At 37.0% G+C, this 19,501-nt stretch overlaps 2 protein-coding genes across 2 annotated transcripts; both read right to left on the minus strand.

Moving 5' to 3' along the window:
- Positions 1-495: 495 nt before the first annotated feature.
- LOC110860295 (CUB and peptidase domain-containing protein 1) lies at positions 496-7,314 on the minus strand. Its single transcript, XM_022109340.1, has 8 exons — positions 7,243-7,314; positions 6,445-6,730; positions 3,692-3,801; positions 3,435-3,617; positions 2,686-2,862; positions 2,150-2,360; positions 1,342-1,704; positions 496-674 (listed from the first exon to the last, which is right to left on the minus strand). Exons 1-8 carry the CDS (start codon positions 7,298-7,300, stop codon positions 560-562), a joined length of 1,503 nt encoding a protein of 500 aa, XP_021965032.1. The 5' UTR covers positions 7,301-7,314; the 3' UTR covers positions 496-559.
- Positions 7,315-17,884: 10,570 nt separating this feature from the next.
- Positions 17,885-19,386, minus strand: LOC118439181. The gene is made up of 2 exons (XM_035860271.1): positions 18,774-19,386; positions 17,885-18,135 (listed from the first exon to the last, which is right to left on the minus strand). Exons 1-2 carry the CDS (start codon positions 19,095-19,097, stop codon positions 18,061-18,063), a joined length of 399 nt encoding a protein of 132 aa, XP_035716164.1. The 5' UTR covers positions 19,098-19,386; the 3' UTR covers positions 17,885-18,060.
- Between the last annotated feature and the right edge of the window lie 115 nt (positions 19,387-19,501).

Below are 19,501 nucleotides of genomic sequence, written 5' to 3' on the forward strand. Positions count from 1 at the left end.
CAGACTGTGTCCATGTTGTTAATGGCGAAAGGGTGAACGGACAGAGGTGTTTAAGGTGGTATTGTATGCGGGGTTTGATTTTGAATTGTCCTGTCTCAACTTTCCCTTCTACCATGCATATATTGAAATTGCGATTCTGAAACTCACGTATTCATCTCGGTGTTTTTAATATTAAGATTTTAATGCACCTAAAAATCAAAAATTTGTCATTAAGATGGGCTTATAAGCTAGTATTTATTTTTATTTTAGCTACAATTTTGATTTTAGGTGGTTTAATTTTTTTAATTGATCATTATCAAAGTTGCGCATGGTGCAAATAAATGTGTTTTATGCAAATTATGTAAATATGTATGCGATCCAAGTTATTCTTCCACTCAAACTAAAGGGAAGACACTACTCACTACTCTTCTATTCACTACTCTTCTTTTAATATGAATGAAGATGAACAGGTTTGTCGCTAGCCAGGTCGTAAGATGCAAATTGACGAATACAATTTTATTATTACAGATTTATTTATGATTGCTTTAAAATGTTTTCCAATATTAATTTCGATAAGGATTTAAACCCATTCAAAATCGAATCCAGTCCCGCCAACGCCACTATCACTCTGAAAAGTAACCAAGCCCAGTCCAGACTCTAGTGTAAACGATGGCGGCAATGAGTATCCACACCGTCTGGAAAAGAAAACACAAGATTGTCAGATTTTTTTATAAATTTCACATGTAAATTATATATTCATGGTAAGATTGGCGAAAAAAGGTTTTCGTCAATGTGATGCATTACATTATTGCCACATTTGTGAAAATTGACACCTCGAAAACCTTTCATTTGGCGATACATTAATTTTACGTTTAGTCACTTAAAATTATAATTATAATAGCATAACTTAGGAACTTCTGTAAACTACATACGTCATCAAAAAGTAAATAGGTGACATTATATTGCGGTGCATCGAAGTAAACGGGACAGAATTTCTACGCGCCAAAATCACGTGCCCATTTGATTAACATTGGAGGCGGGCTGAAATTCAAATCAAATCTGTCCCGGTTACTTCGAGAATTCACAATACCACATTCTATGAGTATAAATAAATACAGACAGAAAAATTAGTTGCACACTGTACATAAAATGCATGAAATTGGATTTTGGCCAAGCGGGTTTTTCGCCAAATCCTTTTTTTCCAAACTCTCAGACTTTGTTGTCACTTTGCCCCACTTTTTCAGTTGACAGAATCCGTAGCGGGATTTAGTTTCACTCAAAAAAGTTTTTAGCATTGAAGTGAGTTCGGGGATCTATGTGAACTATGTACATATCTGTGCGTCTACCAAATTAAAGCCTCACCTGTCTAGGTGTCTGTACTGATTATCAAACCAATCGTATATCGTGACGGCGTCATATCGACACGAGGGATCAGTATCAGTCTCCACGTCCATCCGCGTCAACCTTAAGGTCCGCACGGCCGACATGGTGGGATTAATGACGAAAAGGGCGTCCTCATTAGGTCTGGTAATCCCGCCATCTATGGGGTAAGATAACCTTCCTGTGTTCGTGGTGAAGCGGGCAAACTCGGAAAAGTCCCGGGTCTGGTCGGAAAATCCGGAGGAGAAGAATTCCAGTCGGAATCCGCTACTTGGGGCGCTCCCAATGCTCAAAGTGACCAAGACGAAGCCGGAAGCGACGGTGTAGTTTTGGCCGACCGAAGTCCTACATTGCCCCAATAAGGGTTAAATTAACTGCTTTCGTACTACTGATTTCTCAGTAAATAAATTTTCCCTTGGGTACGATGTTAATTTCATAATTACAACGGATACCTACCAATTAGACTTTTCGACCAGTTTGCAATTTTTGACGAAAAACAAACATTCCACTTTTTAACATTGGCCGGTATAGGGAAAATTCCACTTTTTAACGTTGGTCGGTATAGGGAAAATTCCACTTTTTAACGTTGGTCAAGTATAGGGAAAATTCCAAAATTTGGGCAGAAAAATATAGACAAAAACACACTTTTCACCATCGGGTTTGTCACAAACTACCGAAGAAATATTATTTTTTGGGAAACTTTAATGGTAATTTAGGTAGTACACAAGTATGTATGTGTGTGTACTTCGTTGTTAAGAGGGTAATATATTTTTTTTTGTGACCAACGTACATTCGTTTTTGAGTGCCAGGTTCTGAATGGGCAAAGTTGGTCAAATAAAGACCATCGTTTTCGCCAAGACCGGAGCTGGAAAGTCGGAATCGGACCGAATCGTAGCGGGTTTTCACGACCCAGACGCACTTCTGACCGGCCGGAATGGACGCACCGAGTTGGAAGGTGATTTCGGCAGAGGACGCGTCAATCCGGGCACCGCAAGTAGTAACTAAATAGGAAGAATATTGAATTGATTATGATGAAAGTGAATGAATGAATACACATAAACGGGAATTGTGTGTGAATTATGTAAATATGTGAACTATGTGGGAATTATGTGTAAGTTATGTTAATGTGTAAATTATGTATGAGCTATGTAAATCTGTGAATTAGGTATGTGCGACTAATCACTTGTTTTCTGAGTTAAATAATGTGAATTCTCAATTATGCTCTGAATTATTTGTGAATTTTCAAGTATGTAAATGAATGAATTATGTATGAATTGTATGCTCGATTTCTATGCAATCTTAACAATTCATAAAAGGACAACTTACTAAACTGGGCGGGGTTTGAATCTTCTTCAAATTTGATCGTGGAGCTCCGGATCCACTCGCTAAAAAACGATGTTTCTGTATACACACGGAATAAATTTGGTCTCGCACAGCCTTCGCCCCATGACACAATTCCGCACAAAGTTTGGTTGTCCCCGCAAAGAAGTGGACTACCAGAATCTATGAAAAAAGAATAATTTGCTAAACCCATCAAATTCGCATTTAATTTAAGTTCCAAATAAAGCAGGAAGGAAGGACCTTATTTTGGGGGGTTTTAGGCCTACGCGTTTTTATTCTTCAATTTTGAACTTTCTTATAAAAGAAGTAATAAATAGATAAATTTGAGTTGAAAAATACCCCCAGTTCATTTTGTAGGCCCAAAACGGAAAACTTTGACGTCTTAATTTTTAACACATTCATTTGCAAGGTATTATCTTCGAATTGGTTGTAAACTTCTGAATACTTATACTTTGTTAAATCATCGTACCCACGCAAGGTTCCTAAAAAGTCAAAAACTACGTCCTCTTATATGTACATATGTAGGACACTAATACATACAAGTAAACTTGGATTTTTATTTGAAAGTTATCAACAGCTTTTGCTCCGAAATGTTCGGGTTGGAGTCTGCAAAAATTGTTGTGGACAGTTTTTTAACACGCCCTTATTCATTGAAGTTCAAATTAAACAAAATAAAAATACGTAGGCCCAAATGAGCCCAAATTCTACCTTGCCCTTTACCAAAATAAATATACCTCCATGGCATGAATCTTTGCCAGCCTCCCCGTAACAAACCATGGACGGGGCAATTTCCCCGTAATGATTGCGTTGACACGTCACATCGTCCACAAATGGGACGACAACCTTCATCAGGTTATCGTTGGGTGGAGATCCACCCCCTTCGGAGATAGAACCCCAGCCAGTGACGGTTGCCAGGGCTAAAATATGTGCAAAAATCGTTGCATATTTTGCAAAATTATTGCCAAAATCTGTAAATAAATGTATGTATTACTGGTTGGAGCAAAGTTGACGTTCGGAATGACGACGGGCTGGACATACTCGTTAAATTCGAATGGAGGTGAGACCCTCATCAAGGCAATGTCGTTTTCGTATTGGTAGCTCCTAAAAAATTGGGCTCACTTGAAAACTTATTTTTACAATGTTAATACATAATCATTATTTTGCTACGATCGTCGTACTAATTCTAAAAAGAGCTATGTGCAGTCAATCCGTAATTTTAAAAAGGCCTAAGTGCAGTCACCTTATCATTTTAAAACTGCCTAACAATGCAAGTCTTTCACGTGTACAACTCAGACCTGGTTGGGACTAATTTTATTTTGTTCACCACAAGAAATAAGCATATCCTTATTTTTTGTGGTAAAAACCTTTGGAAAAAAATTTTTGGTTAAAATTTCGGCAAAATATGCTGGCCTAAATTTTTATTTAGTTATAGGAAGAGGTACAGAACGGTTTTAATAATCAATATTTACGAATTTGACCTTCATAAGGCTAAGCTTGATATAACGTTTGAAATTTTGAAGCCACATAATTAGCTATTTGCAATTTTTAGATTGCACTTGTGCCTTTTCCTGTGCACTTGCTCCTTTTTAAAATGAAGATTTGGCTTTACTTAAGCCTTTTTAAAATTAAAAGGTGACTGCACTTACAATGCAAGTCTTTTACGTGTACAATTCAGATGTGGTTGGGACCAATTTTATTTTGTTCACCACAAAAAATAAGCATACCCTTATTGTTTCATTTTTCATAATGCGCTAATTTGAGCGCGAGCCGCGAATTTTACAACATTTTTCAGCCAAAACCGCGGTTTTTAAAAATTCTGTAAATTTTCGAATTTTGGCACGAATCCAAAAATTCGAAAACATGTCTCTTCAGAATGACTTACTTGACTTATGAAAAATCCAACTGTCTCGAAATTTGATTATCAAAATTGTTTTCCAGTTTTTGAAATTTATTAGAATTATAAATTCTTTCAATTTTTTAATTTGTCAAAAAATAATGTGGGTTTTTTATAAGTCAAGCAAGCCATTCTGAAGAGACATGTTTTCGAATTTTTGGATTCGCGCTAAAATTCGAAAATTTACAGCATTTTTAAAAAAGCGAGGTTTTGGCTGAAAAATGTTTTAAAATTCGCGCCTCGCGCTCAAATTAGCGCATTATGAAAAATGAAACAATAAGGGTATGCTTATTTTTTGTGGTGAACAAAATAAAATTGGTCCCAACCAGATCTGAATTGTACACGTAAAAGACTTGCATTGTAAGTAGGGTTGCCGCGGGTAGCGAAAATTCTACCCGTTACCCGACCTGCTACCCGCCGCCCAACTACCCGTACCCGCACGGGTACCCGTGCGGGTACCCGTTGCCCGTTACCCGTTATGAGGATTAAATTAAAAACTAAACAGTCTCATTAATCAATCGGATTTAATCAATTATTTGCTTGTTTGGGTTGTGGAGTAGTTTGAGATAATGCTGTACGAGTAACGAATGTCATAATTTGCTGGATCTCATTAGATATTTCTGAAACCAAACTTTTTGGCCTACAATGTAACCTTTTTCAAGCCTGCACCGGGATTTCTTGATTTCTTAGCGAATTATATCAACCAATCGGGCCAAAAATGAGGAATTATCACTTCTTGAATTACACCGTTTTAAAGAAAACTATTGGGGGAAGAGTTCGAAGTCTACCATGTTGTCGACCAGTGTAGGAAAAAGATGCAGAACATTTACTTAAAAATTGAACTCTGCAGCCAGCATTGTTGTTCAAAGTTGACATTCAACGGATATGTAGTATCACGTGATTCCTAATTTTTGGCTTGACTTTTTGATATACTCGTTAGACAATTTTGGTGTGTCTTAAAAAAGGTTCACTTTTAGTTTCATTTTTTGAAATTTTGATTTAAATAAAGTTTTCATGATTTTTTAAATGCATTAAAAAATCGTCTACAAATAAAATTTTTGCTTTCAATCGAATACAGGTTTTTTATACTTTCAAAGCACAAATTAAAATCTCACCAGTCTTACATAAATACACCCAAATACAAGTCAAATTATTACCGATGTTTTAGAGCAGGCAAATTATGCTTGAGAAACAATAATTTCTCCGCATTTTCGGGATGTGAAAAGGCCACCGTAGGCTTTCGTGGGTTCCGAAAAGACACGCTTGCCATAAGCGTTAGTTGCTTGGAAATGTAAAATGACAGATTTTGAAATGGAAAAATAATAAATTGACGCTTTTGTTGGTAAATAGACTAATTTGCTGCTGACTTTTTTTATGAACTGATTTATGTGGAAAATTAAATAAAGATTGAAATACCCGTTACCCGTGCGGGTAGTTCTCGCTACCCGCAGATAACGGGTACCCGCAAGAATCGTGCGGGTATGCGGGTAACGGGTACCCGACCCGTTACCCGCGGCAACCCTAATTGTAAGTGCAGTCACCTTTTAATTTTAAAAAGGCTTAAGTAAAGCCAAATCGTCATTTTAAAAAGGAGCAAGTGCACAGGAAAAGGCACAAGTGCAATCTAAAAATTGCAAATAGCTAATTATGTGGCTTCAAAATTTCAAACGTTATATCAAGCTTAGCCTTATGAAGGTCAAATTCGGAAATATTGATTATTAAAACCGTTCTGTACCTCTTCCTATAACTAAATAAAAATTTAGGCCAGCATATTTTGCCGAAATTTTAACCAACAATTTTTTTCCAAAGGTTTTTACCGCAAAATTATTTTGTCAAAATACATAACTCACAAATAATTGGGATGAATATTAATCTGCGTGACTTGTCGGACTTGTTCCGTCCCTTCGGTCACGTTGATATTGTGCTCTCCTGCCGAGAGGGTGTACCCACTGGGGGCACTATGAGCACAATGCGCCGCTGTGACGACCCATTCCGGCGTGACGATGGAACCCCCACAGAGATGAATATTTTGTAGCCGAATATCGACTAAAAACTTGAACTCGTGCCGATCAGCTTCCACTCCGCCTACAATTTTACCGGTGTTTAAGCCCCGAAAATCGGATGGGGGTGGGGCGCCTGTAAATAATTGAATTAAAAAAAATTATTACACGTCTATATTTACAAATTAATTAAGGCTGCATTGTGTGCGGGATTTGAGTTTGAATTGTTAAGTCTCAACTTTCCCTACTTCAATAAATTCAAATATCGATTTTGAGACATATGTAGTCATCTCCGTGGGCTTATCAGATTTTAATGCACCTAAAAATCGATAATTTTTAGGTTTACAAAGTTACGACTGTAGAATTTTTATTTTTTTCTTCAATGAGAAAATAAATATAAAATAGATGAAAAACAATGAGCAAAAACTAAAAATTTTCTCATTAAGGAAACAAAATTCTATCCTCCTAACTTTGTTAACCTAAAAATTATCGAATTTTAAGTGCATTAAAATCGTCATATTATAAAAATCTCACGGAGAAGAATAGGTTTCAAAATTCCTAATTGAATTTATGGAAGAAGGAAAAGTTGAGACACAATAATTTAAACTCAAAACTAGTGTACAAGGTTAGGTTAAGATATTTTGTTACCATATGTGACGACGACCAAGGTATAAATAAAACTTATTAAAGGTGTTGATGACTTCATCTTTGTGGATTGGATTGGATATTTGGGGAATATGGTCCCGTCATCCAGATGAGTTTTGTATTTATATGCCCAGTCTTATGTACGATGATGCAAATAATTAATTAATTAGATTAGATTAGTTTTGCATAATGTATTTAAGTACATACTATTGGCTGTCCAACACTACACTCTAAATAATCCGGCGAGAAATTATCATTACTATTAGACAAGGTTAAAGGGGCAATCTGTTGCATCAGGATTTCGATACCAACAATTGTCTACGTCAATTAAAAAAATGAAATGCGAGATCAAAAAATTTGCGCAATGAAACAATCCTCCAATGGTAATAATCTGGGTAGATTAGCTTATGCTCTGTATTTTATAATTGGAACAAATTCTTCAGAGGAATTGTATTCAAAATTGTGTCAAACTTTAATGCACAAACCATAGTCTCATGAAGTTATGCAGATCCCATTCAGGTCTTTTTCCAATGAAAATTTCTCAATTTCTTTTTCCCGTGAGTGAAAATGTGGCTACCGTAGTGGTAGTAAATTTAGTATCGAATAACATAACCTGTTTCACATTACACTTCGTAAGGCATTTATTAAGTCGCTTCTGCCACTTTATGCAAAGACTTTGTCTGTCTGTCTGTCCGTCTGTCAGCAGTATAACGTGAGAATGGATCAAGATAATCGAAATAGGTTTGCGGCATCATACATATGACCGCAGGGGGAGGATCCTATCAACTTTTGGGGTCAATCGGGCAACCTTGCCGGCAGGGGGCGTGTTCGGGACAAAATGAGATTTTTACTACAATTGGGGTAAAGTGAGACTGATGCTACATACTTCCTTGTGTTTATTACAAGGTGGTTCGGTAGTAAATATATGGTAGTAAATATATTCGGTAGTAATATACATATGTACTACCATTTGGGTAGAGAGTGATTGTATTTACATATTCCTTAGAGTGTATTTTGCATTGATTTGATGAAAATGTCGTGAGATAATTATTGATTGATTATTCCCAGGGATAACAGCAAATTAATTAATGAGTTGGAGTGGTCTTTCCATTTTCGCAATGTGTACTTTCCCAAATAGCAACAGGTGTACAGAGAGTGGAGTAAACATGTTGCACAGTCATGGGAAAATTGAAGTGGCACTTGGCACGTGTATCAGTTAATGATTCAAACTGACCGTTGTTATTTACATATTAATTGAACAGTTGATAAGCTTCTCGTAGAACGTACAGTGGCCAGTGTTTATTACGGAGTGATTAATGAATCATCAGTAATTCGCAGTGGTAAAATACACTAAAATTATTTCAGATTCTATTAGATATTACATTTTTATTAATTAACAAATCCATATTATAAACTTACACTCAGGTGAGACGAATTTATTCAAGAGTGAAATAAATTCACTTACAATGTAAACTTTATTCAACCGGGATTGTCTAGCGCCTTATATCAAAAAATCACACCAAAAATTAGAATCTACTTGCATACATTTTTGTTGAAATTGGGACAAGGGAATACGTTAATTTTTATGGCGATTATAAATACGCGTTTATTTCATTATACCTTTTGGAAAATTAAATATATATTAGCACAAAAACAATTTTACGGCCGAGGTCCTTATTAATAATAAATTATTATAATATTGAGACTTTTCCATAATGCTCAATCGCATGATCAATCACTCCGCGGTGTGAAGTAGAGATTTTTTTCTGATTTATGAGATATGTTTATATTTGATTGCAAGCATAACTTAAATGCACATGTCAGACATGTTTCGCACGGATCTTCTTCAAACCACCACCAAAATATCAAGGAACTAAACACAAACAACAATTGGTGTGACACTTGAGCACTTCTGCAGAATTAGCGAAGTTATGAAGGTTTTAAGTTGGCAAAAACGCATATTTTCACCATGCGAAACTATACGGAGTTCGCCTCTCCACTTTCCGATTTTCTCTTGCGCTTCTCTTCTCCAGGTCATCGGTTTTCACATTTCATTCAACATTGAATTTATTAATTTCCCAACCAAGTTCTCGTCCGATTCTTCATCTCGAGCTTCTAAATGATTTTCTAACACTTTTAAATATGCAGATTACATACCATACCGCTATACACAAGTCCCAGAACCAATGCAGAGTAGGACACACTAGTACAATAATACCCGAGCAACACAACAAACCTCTAAAATTGCTTTGTAAATGTGTAATTTTTCATATAAAACAGCAATATTAAATGGCGACATAAACTTACCTACCTACCTTGATTGAACTATGGTTGCATTCCTATCTAGATTTTAAATGTACGTAGGTATTTAACTGATGTAGATTAAACCACATTAATATTCGTAATCACGTTTGTCAATACATATTCCGTGATTAGCACGACTTAAAGATAATTACGCTCATCAATGTTACACACAAGGATTCGGAACCAGGACTATTATCTTTTTTAATTTGTTTTATAATCAAAAATCCATGAGCTACTTACAATTAAATGATGACAGAAAGTAGTATTTATACTACCATTGCTTACTTTTGCCACCGTAACGTACCAACCCATAATGTTATTAACGTTGGTGATCATGCAAGTGTGTCATAATTATCGAACCGGTTTTCGGTGGTCACTTATGCTCATCCCGTGACCACTCTTCCGTGACCCCCTTTGATTGTGGGTTGTGATATGCTTGGGGGTATAAGTGTACGGGGGTGTAGTGCTGGCGCTATGCGCGTGCGCTTGACTAGGCAACGTATGCATTACACTACTACAAAATACCAAAAGTTCTATTGAAATACAATAATTTTATTAATAAGAAGTGTGTCCACCACAACGTTTATCTGGCAATTTCCTGTTGCAAATCTTCCGCCGTCGAAAAGCCAAGTCATTGCAAATTTTACCTGGAATTATTGGCATTACATCATATATTTAATTCTTGCAGTCCAGGTTCATTAATAATAATTCTTCTCAGAAGCTGCTTGGTTCGGCATAAATTACGCCCAAGTTTTGCAGTCATGCTCTCCTACGGATCAAAAGAATCACTATATTATAATACTCCGCTTACTGCGAATACATCTCACTTTTCGAATTGAAGATGTGTCGTTTTTTAAGAATTAAAGAATTTTATGATCAAATATAGGCGGAGTGGTGTTCGTCATCTCTGTCGACGCACAGGGAGGTATATTGATATTCACCATTGGAATATTGGTATTTCCTGATAAAGGAATTGTTGCAAGGAGTGGTGAGGCTGCTGCTGCTGTTGTCATCTCTGCAGTCGGGGGAGTGGTACCCATTAATATAAACTCTTTAGTTATTGGAACGGTGGGTGGATTTTCTACCGCTGTCTCTGTGGTCGCAGGGAGTTGGGAGGCTGCTGCTGCTGTCGTAGTCATTGCAGTCGGCGGCATGGTGCTCACAAATATAACCTCTGTACTTATTGGAATGGTGGGTACATTTTCTACTGCTATCTCTGTGGTCACACAAAAGTGGGGTGGTGGGTTGGAGAATTTTAACAAGTGCCGGGGAGTAGCTTCCAACAACGGCATCACGCTTTTCAAGCTCGAGACGACTTTTTTCTGAATTAAGTGGTAATGTGATTCTTTTTGCCAACAAGTCTGTAAAAATGTAGTCGAATTTGATGAGCAACCAGACTACTCTTGTATCTTTAATAATTTTCACATGTATTGCTTATCATGATCTAACCATACCTCTCAAGTATTGTTTGCACCTTCTTTCACTTCTATAAGCAAGGTTCACGTGGGTGCCCATCGATTCAGCCTTAGGTATGCAGGTCGGTCCGACACGGTCAAGTAGAGCAAAAACACATGCTGCATCCGGTTGTTGAATGCAGACGATGCAATCAGTGACCAACTTACATGCACGTATAACTTCGCAAAATATGAAGAGTATCATAAACCTGTTAATTAACATTTTAATGTAAAAAATGCGAAGCTTTGTCTAAAAATATCAGTGTGATAAGAAAATGTGAATACGTTCTTCTGGTTGCTCATCTGCAAAGACTGATGGGGATGGGCCTTTTGTTGACTTTACAAAGCATTCTAATTACACTCAGCAAGAATGATGCTTGGTTGTAAATGAAGCACATTGAAGAAGCAAATTATCGAATGCGACTGGAATTTGATAAATTCGTATGACCAAAATAAATGTTTTCAACCAAAAACTACAAATTTCCAAATTGTCAGAATTTAAACACAATAAATTTGAGACATTTATAAAATTGAATAAATACATTGGTACTTAGTTGCACAAATAATTGCTGAACTATTTATTTTTATACTTTTTAGCTTTGGCTTTAAAGTTCACAAGCATACGAGTTAAAGAGGTGATGTTTATCAATTTGTCTCAAAAGCAGTATCAGGCTTGTCATAAAAAGACAGCCCGGCTAACTTAAATGTTCATTAAATGATAATATTTTAGTTTGCAAAAGAGAGAAGTTTAATTTGAAAGAGTGAAGTTAAACTAAATTAATTCGTATGGTTTTTCAAGCTACTACAGACATACTTATTATAATTTCTGATTCAAATCTAGTTTTAAAGTGTTTTAAAACCGTTAGTAAATAAATAACTTTAATAAAACGCAAATTGTAAACTGTAAGAGTTATAAAATCTTTATTTCACATTTTGTCAACACCAAAAGTTTAATGATTACAACAAAATCCGAATTATATAGTTGACATTTAGCCAAGCTGGAATCATGGAGAAACTCCTTGCACGACCCCCCTGCCTACTTGAGCATCACGGAGAAATTTCTGGAAGGGACCAACAAACATACGCATTTCCCCAATGAGTAGGCGCACCTACAAGTAAACAAACAAATTTAATTATAAATAAATTAGGCACACTTTGGTATTTAATTATATTCCCTAGGTCCCTTCCAACCCCCAAATTTTGCAGATTGTTGCTCAGATACTGATGATCAGCTCAGCCAGCTCATGTAATTCTCCTTTTTTTGGCGTTAGCACTTCGACGGAGCTGTTGGAGATACAGAAACCAGTTTTCCCGACGCTTATCATACTGAAATTTCAAAGAAATGTCGCCAAATTTAACAACACCGTCTCCCTCGAAAAATGACTTTTCTTTCCACTCAACGCATTCAACGTCATTCATGGGTAGCGTTGCACCGTCCTCACTAATCCCACCTCCTACCCATTCTTCCAGGGTCTTGGCCTTCTTGGGGGTAGGGTCTTCCGTCAGAGGAGCAGATGGAGTAAATTGACTTTGGGAATCCATTTCAAATTTCAAAATTTTCGTTCTTTGCTTGGTTTAATTAATTGAGGTTGGTATTTTCGTGTAGATTCTTCTTTGCTCATGAAGACAGAGTGAAATTTAACTAGTGGATTCAGCCATTTATATTGCCTACTTTACCTCCGAAGGTTCCTCAAACGACGGCTTGGAAATTTCTAGACGTTTCACTTCATGGCGGACGGATATGGTTGTATGGACCAATGAACATCGCCTGTACGACCAGTGAAATAACTTATTCCGTTTTTATACATACATTGTTGCAAGATAATGATAATATATACCTAAATTACCTGTCATTCAAGTTAATTAGAAAAGGAGAGGCAACTGATCATGATGAGTTTGGGAAGAACACAGGAATCACAAAGTCAGGTACATGTCATTATGGTCAGTCGTCTGTTTGCGCGGGAGATGAACTCATCACATTTTGTTCTTTCGGGTGGCTTGAGGACGGAGCTGCTTTGGCGACTCGCTGCATTAAGTTGGCTACCCCCCAGGAGAAAGAGCGTTTTGCTGACGCACCTGTGGTTAGTTGTCACAACTTTTGGCTTGTTTCAGTTCCAATAATTGAGAATTAATCTAGATTTTTCCTACAAATGCACGTGATGTAATTAGAAAATTACAAGTTCCGGTCCTGCGGCTCTCGCCCGTGAACGCACCTTCAAGTGAAAACGATTTACTCATTTACGAGGGTGCAAAAGTTCAAATCATCACCAATATTTCTGTGAACGCTGGTAATGTTTATTAGCACTGATCAAAAATAAATAGTAGTGATTAATGATATTATTCACTTGAATTTTGTGAGGAATTGTACAAATAATTACAGGTTTGACTAACGGCCAACTTGCCCGAATCATTCGTCCTGTTTATTTTAAATCAACCAAATATCCCAAAAATACGTAATTCTAGCGCTTTTGTGCGACGTTTTAATCGGACTTGGAGTTATGTGGTGAAGCTCAGTGCAATTTCCAACGTTGCTAAAATGTATCCGCCTCCAAATATTAGTGCGATCCGCATTGCGGATCGTACCGCTGCAAGAAGGATGGGGAGAAAAATAGTTTGCGGCTGGAGCAACTGCGAGTTTTCAACCACAATGGGACTTTGATTAACTCAACGATACAAAAATAAATAATTCGAATGTGATGTATTTATCATTTTGAATTTATTGTGAACATTTCAGTAGGAAGACTACGACAACCGCACATCGATTCACCCTGCTGTATGACCTGTCTTTGCATGGTGGAGAATTGTTTCATGCTAGTCTATCAATTGACTCCGACGGGATCAGGTGGTTTCAGTCGAGAAGTAAATGGACAATTGAAACTTGAGATTACATAGTGGGGTCATAAGTTCTCGTGAATGCATTTCCGGTAATAAATCCCAAAGTATTAGAGCTATCTGTTCGAAATTTTTATGGATTAACAAGGTATTAATATTGTTTAGAAATCATAACTTCTTTGTCAAGATTTCGTCCACGGGCAATTAGACAAGACATAACTTGTGACGGCCACAGGTTGATCGTGGTACGCGCCAATTTTCGTGCCAAAAGTATTTCAGACTTTTCACCGTTGGCAAAAAATTTAATAGAAAACAAGGCCAGATATTTGTTGTACAGAAGTCTGACATCCGTTTAAGTATGCGGAAGTCAATACGAAGCCATCACCGTGGTGTGCATGGTAGCAAGTTGGCTGGAGAAATGAAATCTCTGTTTTTTACCGCAAAGGGTACAAGTTGAAGCCAAGAATTATTTTCAGAGTGTCCTAAAGCCAAACGTTAATAACCTGAACCCTGGACCCTCCGAAAATCGACATTGGACCTTTCAACAAGACCCCGTTCCTGCGCAAGGTGCAAAATTGTCCAAAACTGGCTTCAGACGAATTTTCATGACTTTTTTTCATCCGTAGAACGGTGCTCAGTATCTGCAGACCTTAATCCCCTAAATTATGACTGGTGGTGAAAATTATAGGTACAAGTATGCTCTAAATTTCACCCAAGTGTGGAAGGGCTGAGGTCGCACTTACTGAAGATCTGGCGCTTTTCCCAGGAAATCCGTGCGTGCCGCGATCGAGCAGTTTTCGCCACGACTTATGTCTTGTGTACAAGCCCGTGGAGGAAATTGTGAAAACGAAGTTATGATTTCTAAACAACATTATGGTTGAAATTTTAAATGAAGAAACCTTTACTATCCTAGCTTTGCTGAGAGGTGAATTGGCCGATTAGCCAAAACTCGTTATGGAAAAACTTCAAAACCCTGCCAATTATCCAATTTTCAACCGATTTTCGATTTTCTAAATGTTTCGGAAACCTCTGACCGTGGGGCAAATTATATATTCATACCCTTAATTTATACCTTTGTGATCATTTTAAGCATAAAATTTTGAAAATCCCCCCGAAAATGCAAAAGTTATGGGGGTTTGAAATTGGTCGAAAACGCAGATTTTTAAGTTTGGCGCCACGCCACGGCGCCAAATATGAGTTTTACACGGAAATAAGAATGGATCCTTCATTTAGGGTCCTAGCAGATTCTAAAAAACATAGTGGCTACCCTGGACACGAACGACAGGTCGTGAGTGTCCCTTGTTAGGAAAATTCGAAAATTCGCTATTAACCACACCCACTGGGGATGAGGTTCCTAAATTTCAATAATTCGGTTGAGATCCTCTCATCGATATTAGAAAAATGATATATCACATGACATGGTTTAATTTAGTTCGAAAAGTCAAAAATGACCACGCCCACTGGGGGTGTGGTTTCAAATTATAATTATTCAATGATGATCCCTTCGTAGAACTGAGAAAAATGATGTGTTACAACCCATGTTTTGGATAAAATCGAAAAGACGCAGAGGGTCACACCCACTGGGGGTGTGGTTTAAATTTTCTAATACATTAATCTGGATCTCCCCGTCGAGCTCAGCAAAATGACATATCACATGACATGGTTTCGATTAAATTGGAAATGCGCCGAGACCACGCCCACTGAGGGGTGTGGTCGCAAAATTTTCTTATTCAGTCGTAATCTCTTCGCCAAGCTGAGAAAAATGATATGTCACACGACCCACTTTCTCTAAAACTAGCCAAAAGCGCCGAAAGCCACACCCACTGGGGGAGTGGTTTTTTAAACTTTTATATCTCGAATAGAGTGCCCTGACTTTTCTGACAAAAATGATATGTCACAAGACCCACTTTATCAAAAACTGGTCGAAAGCGCAGAAAGCCACACCCACTGGGGGTGTGGTCTTGAAAGTTTTTGCAATGACCTAGACGGCCAACGGGTAACCAAGACAATAAGTGGCAGTTGTGTAATCAAAATATTTTTTGGGGTCGCCAGGGAGTACATAAATATTTACCTCGTTTTTATGACCTTGTGACCTGAATTAGAGTGGGTGGGGTCAAAATTTTCAAAATTTGGGAACGTATAATTTGCCCCACGGTCAGAGGTTTCCGAAACATTTAGAAAATCGAAAATCGGTTGAAAATTGGATAATTGGCAAGGTTTTGAAGTTTTTCCATAACGAGTTTTGGCAAATCGGCCAATTCACATTTCAGCAAGAATTGGTTTCTTCTTTTAAAATTTTCACCATAATACCTTGTTCATCCACAAAAATTTCTATCAGATAGCTCTAATACTTTGGGCTTTATCACCGGAAATGCATTCACGGGAACTTATGGTCGGACTATGTACATTTAGCAAACCCCTGTCGGAAGCGGTCCAGCTATTCTGTGTAGGAAAATCACAAACATTTTACGCATTTATAAAGCCCGTTACTTATAATATTTTGTGCTGCAGGATTAATTCAAATAGATGAGCAACGGAATATTTACACGGACCACTCAATAATTTAATCATGGATTCGTAAACTATAAAATGTTGCCTCAAGTTCCTTCTACAGCCTACAAATATTGAAAATTTCGATGTCATTCCGTCGGATGGCATAACTCGAATTAATTTTGAGCAAACTCCATCAGCCATTTGTATAAATACAGATCCCAGGTAGAGTATTCACTGTCTGCATACATGCCAAATTATTTGGAGGAAGGCAATATAACGTGCATTATTTTATTATAGCTTTAAAAGAGGGCAGCATTGGACTGGTATTTATACATATACTGATGGACACGGACTTTTGGTAAATACTTGTGTAAATGTATTCATAGAAAATAATTTTAATCTAGTAATTGAATATTTATCAAACTATCTTAAGGTGCAGTTATGGGAAGCCTTACACAGCATATGGCTATAAATTCCCATATGAAACTCGTCACAGTAATACAAAGAGCTTGCAAGCGATGACGGGTAATTATTACGATCGGTACGTTATATATTTCTTGGTTAACCGTGCAAGTGGGTTTAGTCTTGAAGAAATCGTGGAGCGGTTTGGACCATCGCCCGAAATTAACGATCAAATTGTTTTACGATTCGACAGACACCTTTGGTTTTTAAAATCAGGAAATCCATTTTTGAATTCTGTTACACAACGTTGCTGCACCAGATTGTTGGCAAATTTTTAAAATGTATTTTTTATTATTTCTACTTATTCCCATTGTGCTGGGTGATAACGAAACCCTATTTGTGGAGGAATGGTGCAAGCATTGTACACAACATAGAAACCAAACATTTTTTAAGTTTGTACCGTTTACATGGGCTCCAACACAGTACATTTGCTCCCCATACCCTGGCCTCAATAATAAATTTGGAATAAAAAAAGTCGAGTAGGTGGCATTTAATATTTGTGGTAAATTATGTGAAGTTCATATCATAATTTATCACAAATACTAAATCCTAACCGCTTTGAGGTCAACGTGAAAATTAAACTTGTGTCTTCCTTGAATGCATATCGTATTCATTTGCGAAAATTTTTTCAATGCTAAATAAAGTATTAATTTCACATATAGAGCATACATTATCCGGGTAGAGCGCCGGCGCATAGCGCCAGCACCACACCCCCGTACACTTATACCCCAAACATATCACAACCCACAATCAAAGGGGCTCACGGAAGAGTGGTCACGGGATGAGCATGAGTAACCACCGAAAACCGGTTAGATAATTATGACACACTTGCATGATCACCAACGTTAATAACATTATGACATCGATTACGGTGGCGAAAGTAAGCAATGGTAGTATAAATACTACTGGTGTACAAGATAAACTTTTAATCTAAATTTATGTACATATGTACGTATATATAGTAAAATTATAAACATAGAAATTATCCATGAAACAGGGGAACGTTGAGACGCCAAAATTCAAAATCCGCATACATACAAGGGCACATTAAAGTAAATTTACGACTACAAGCAAATAAGGACATAGTTACAGATTCTGAATTTTCGATAGAATTCGTTTGTTTTTATTGAAATACTACAGGTTTTTAATTTCAATAAAATTATATGTAATCAAGAAACAAGCTCAAGTAAATAAACTTCTAAAATTGATTTGAGGAAAACTATGTGGTAATAATGATTTTTTGTGAATGTTAACCCATGTTAACGTCCTGATAATGCTAGCTGGAAGTGTAAATGGCAAGGCCAACCTTGTGCACAATCTCTCCAATGCGCTTTGTCTCCAATGCATTCGTCTAGTGAAATAAGACAGATTAATTAGTCAGCAAAGTTAAAATGCTGGAATGAGAAACTCAAATTTCAAATTAAAATTGAAATGATAAATTAAGACACTTTTTCCATAAGTACAGTGTAAAGAAAAAAAGGTCTGGCATCTCAAACTGGAGTAAAATAGACTTTATATAAATATCAGAAACACATTTATGGTGTAATTTTTTAAGCTGTGAAAAAATCTGTAACATTATCAAATTTAAATAATTATTTACATATTGTGAGCTACGTTGTATCACTTTATGTAATATCGAAATTTTTGACCCCGCATATATTTAAATAGATGAAAATAAAAATTTGCCGGAGATATTTGCATAAAAAGAGGAGAAAAATGCGCAGCAAATTTGGAAAATGAAAAATTTGTCAGCCTTGGGGGTGCGTTTTCTACTTATTTTATGCAAGTATTTACATATCTCCGCTAAACTTGAGAATTTTCGGATAGTTTCCATTTGCAAATTTCAGCCTAATTAAATTTGTAACCGATTGACACTAGTTTGGTCAAACCTTGTGAGAACTCCATTGTGAGAGACGTAATTTAATTCGAAATTTACTATTCTCACTTAAATCACGAGACAAGCTATGTATTTATAATCTCATTTCTCACCTGTAAGCTAAACCCTTCCCCATACCTCCACTTGGTCACGTAATGCTCGCAATTAGCGAGCGTCAAGTGGTATGGTACAAAAGCGGTCATACTCCCATCCGAATTTGTAGTAGCAAGATCTGCCAAGTCTTGCTGAATCAATTTCCAAATTTCTCCACCCGCCAGAACGGTTAAACCTCTTTCCTTCGCCGGTCCGTTGAGGTTGTTGACACGAATTTTCCTCCCATCTGAAACCGCTTTATGTAACAATTCAAGTCTCAAGACGCCGGTCATCTTCGTTTTGGAGAAGACCACATTTGACACTTTCCCTTCACCGAGATACATGAGATAATGCGTGCCAAAAAAAGAACCGGCGTTACATTGGAGGAGGTCGAACGGTTTTAAATTGCCGGATGTTAAGTGCTCTTCCACCGTTCCCCAGTCCGTGGGTTGTATGCAACCATTAATAGCAACGGTATCGGCTTAATCGTTATCCTCTTTAGAACTGCTGGAACCCATGATTTCAAAAAATAAATGGTTTATTAATTTTTGGGGTGAAGGATGTCGCCGTTTTTTAGGTGATCTGCAGACCGATGGAAAATGTGGAATCAAAAGTGTGAGGAGATGAGGTGATGCGATTTCCAACTCTGTTAAAAAATATTTGTGTGTATACCAGATTACGTTTCCTTATATGCTAGCATATGTACATGTGTATGTATTTATGTTTTATGATAAGTTAGCGTCATCAA

This window comes from Folsomia candida, unplaced genomic scaffold, assembly GCF_002217175.1.
Source record: "Folsomia candida strain VU population unplaced genomic scaffold, ASM221717v1 Fcan01_Sc031, whole genome shotgun sequence".
Classification (NCBI taxonomy): Eukaryota; Metazoa; Arthropoda; class Collembola; order Entomobryomorpha; family Isotomidae; genus Folsomia; species Folsomia candida.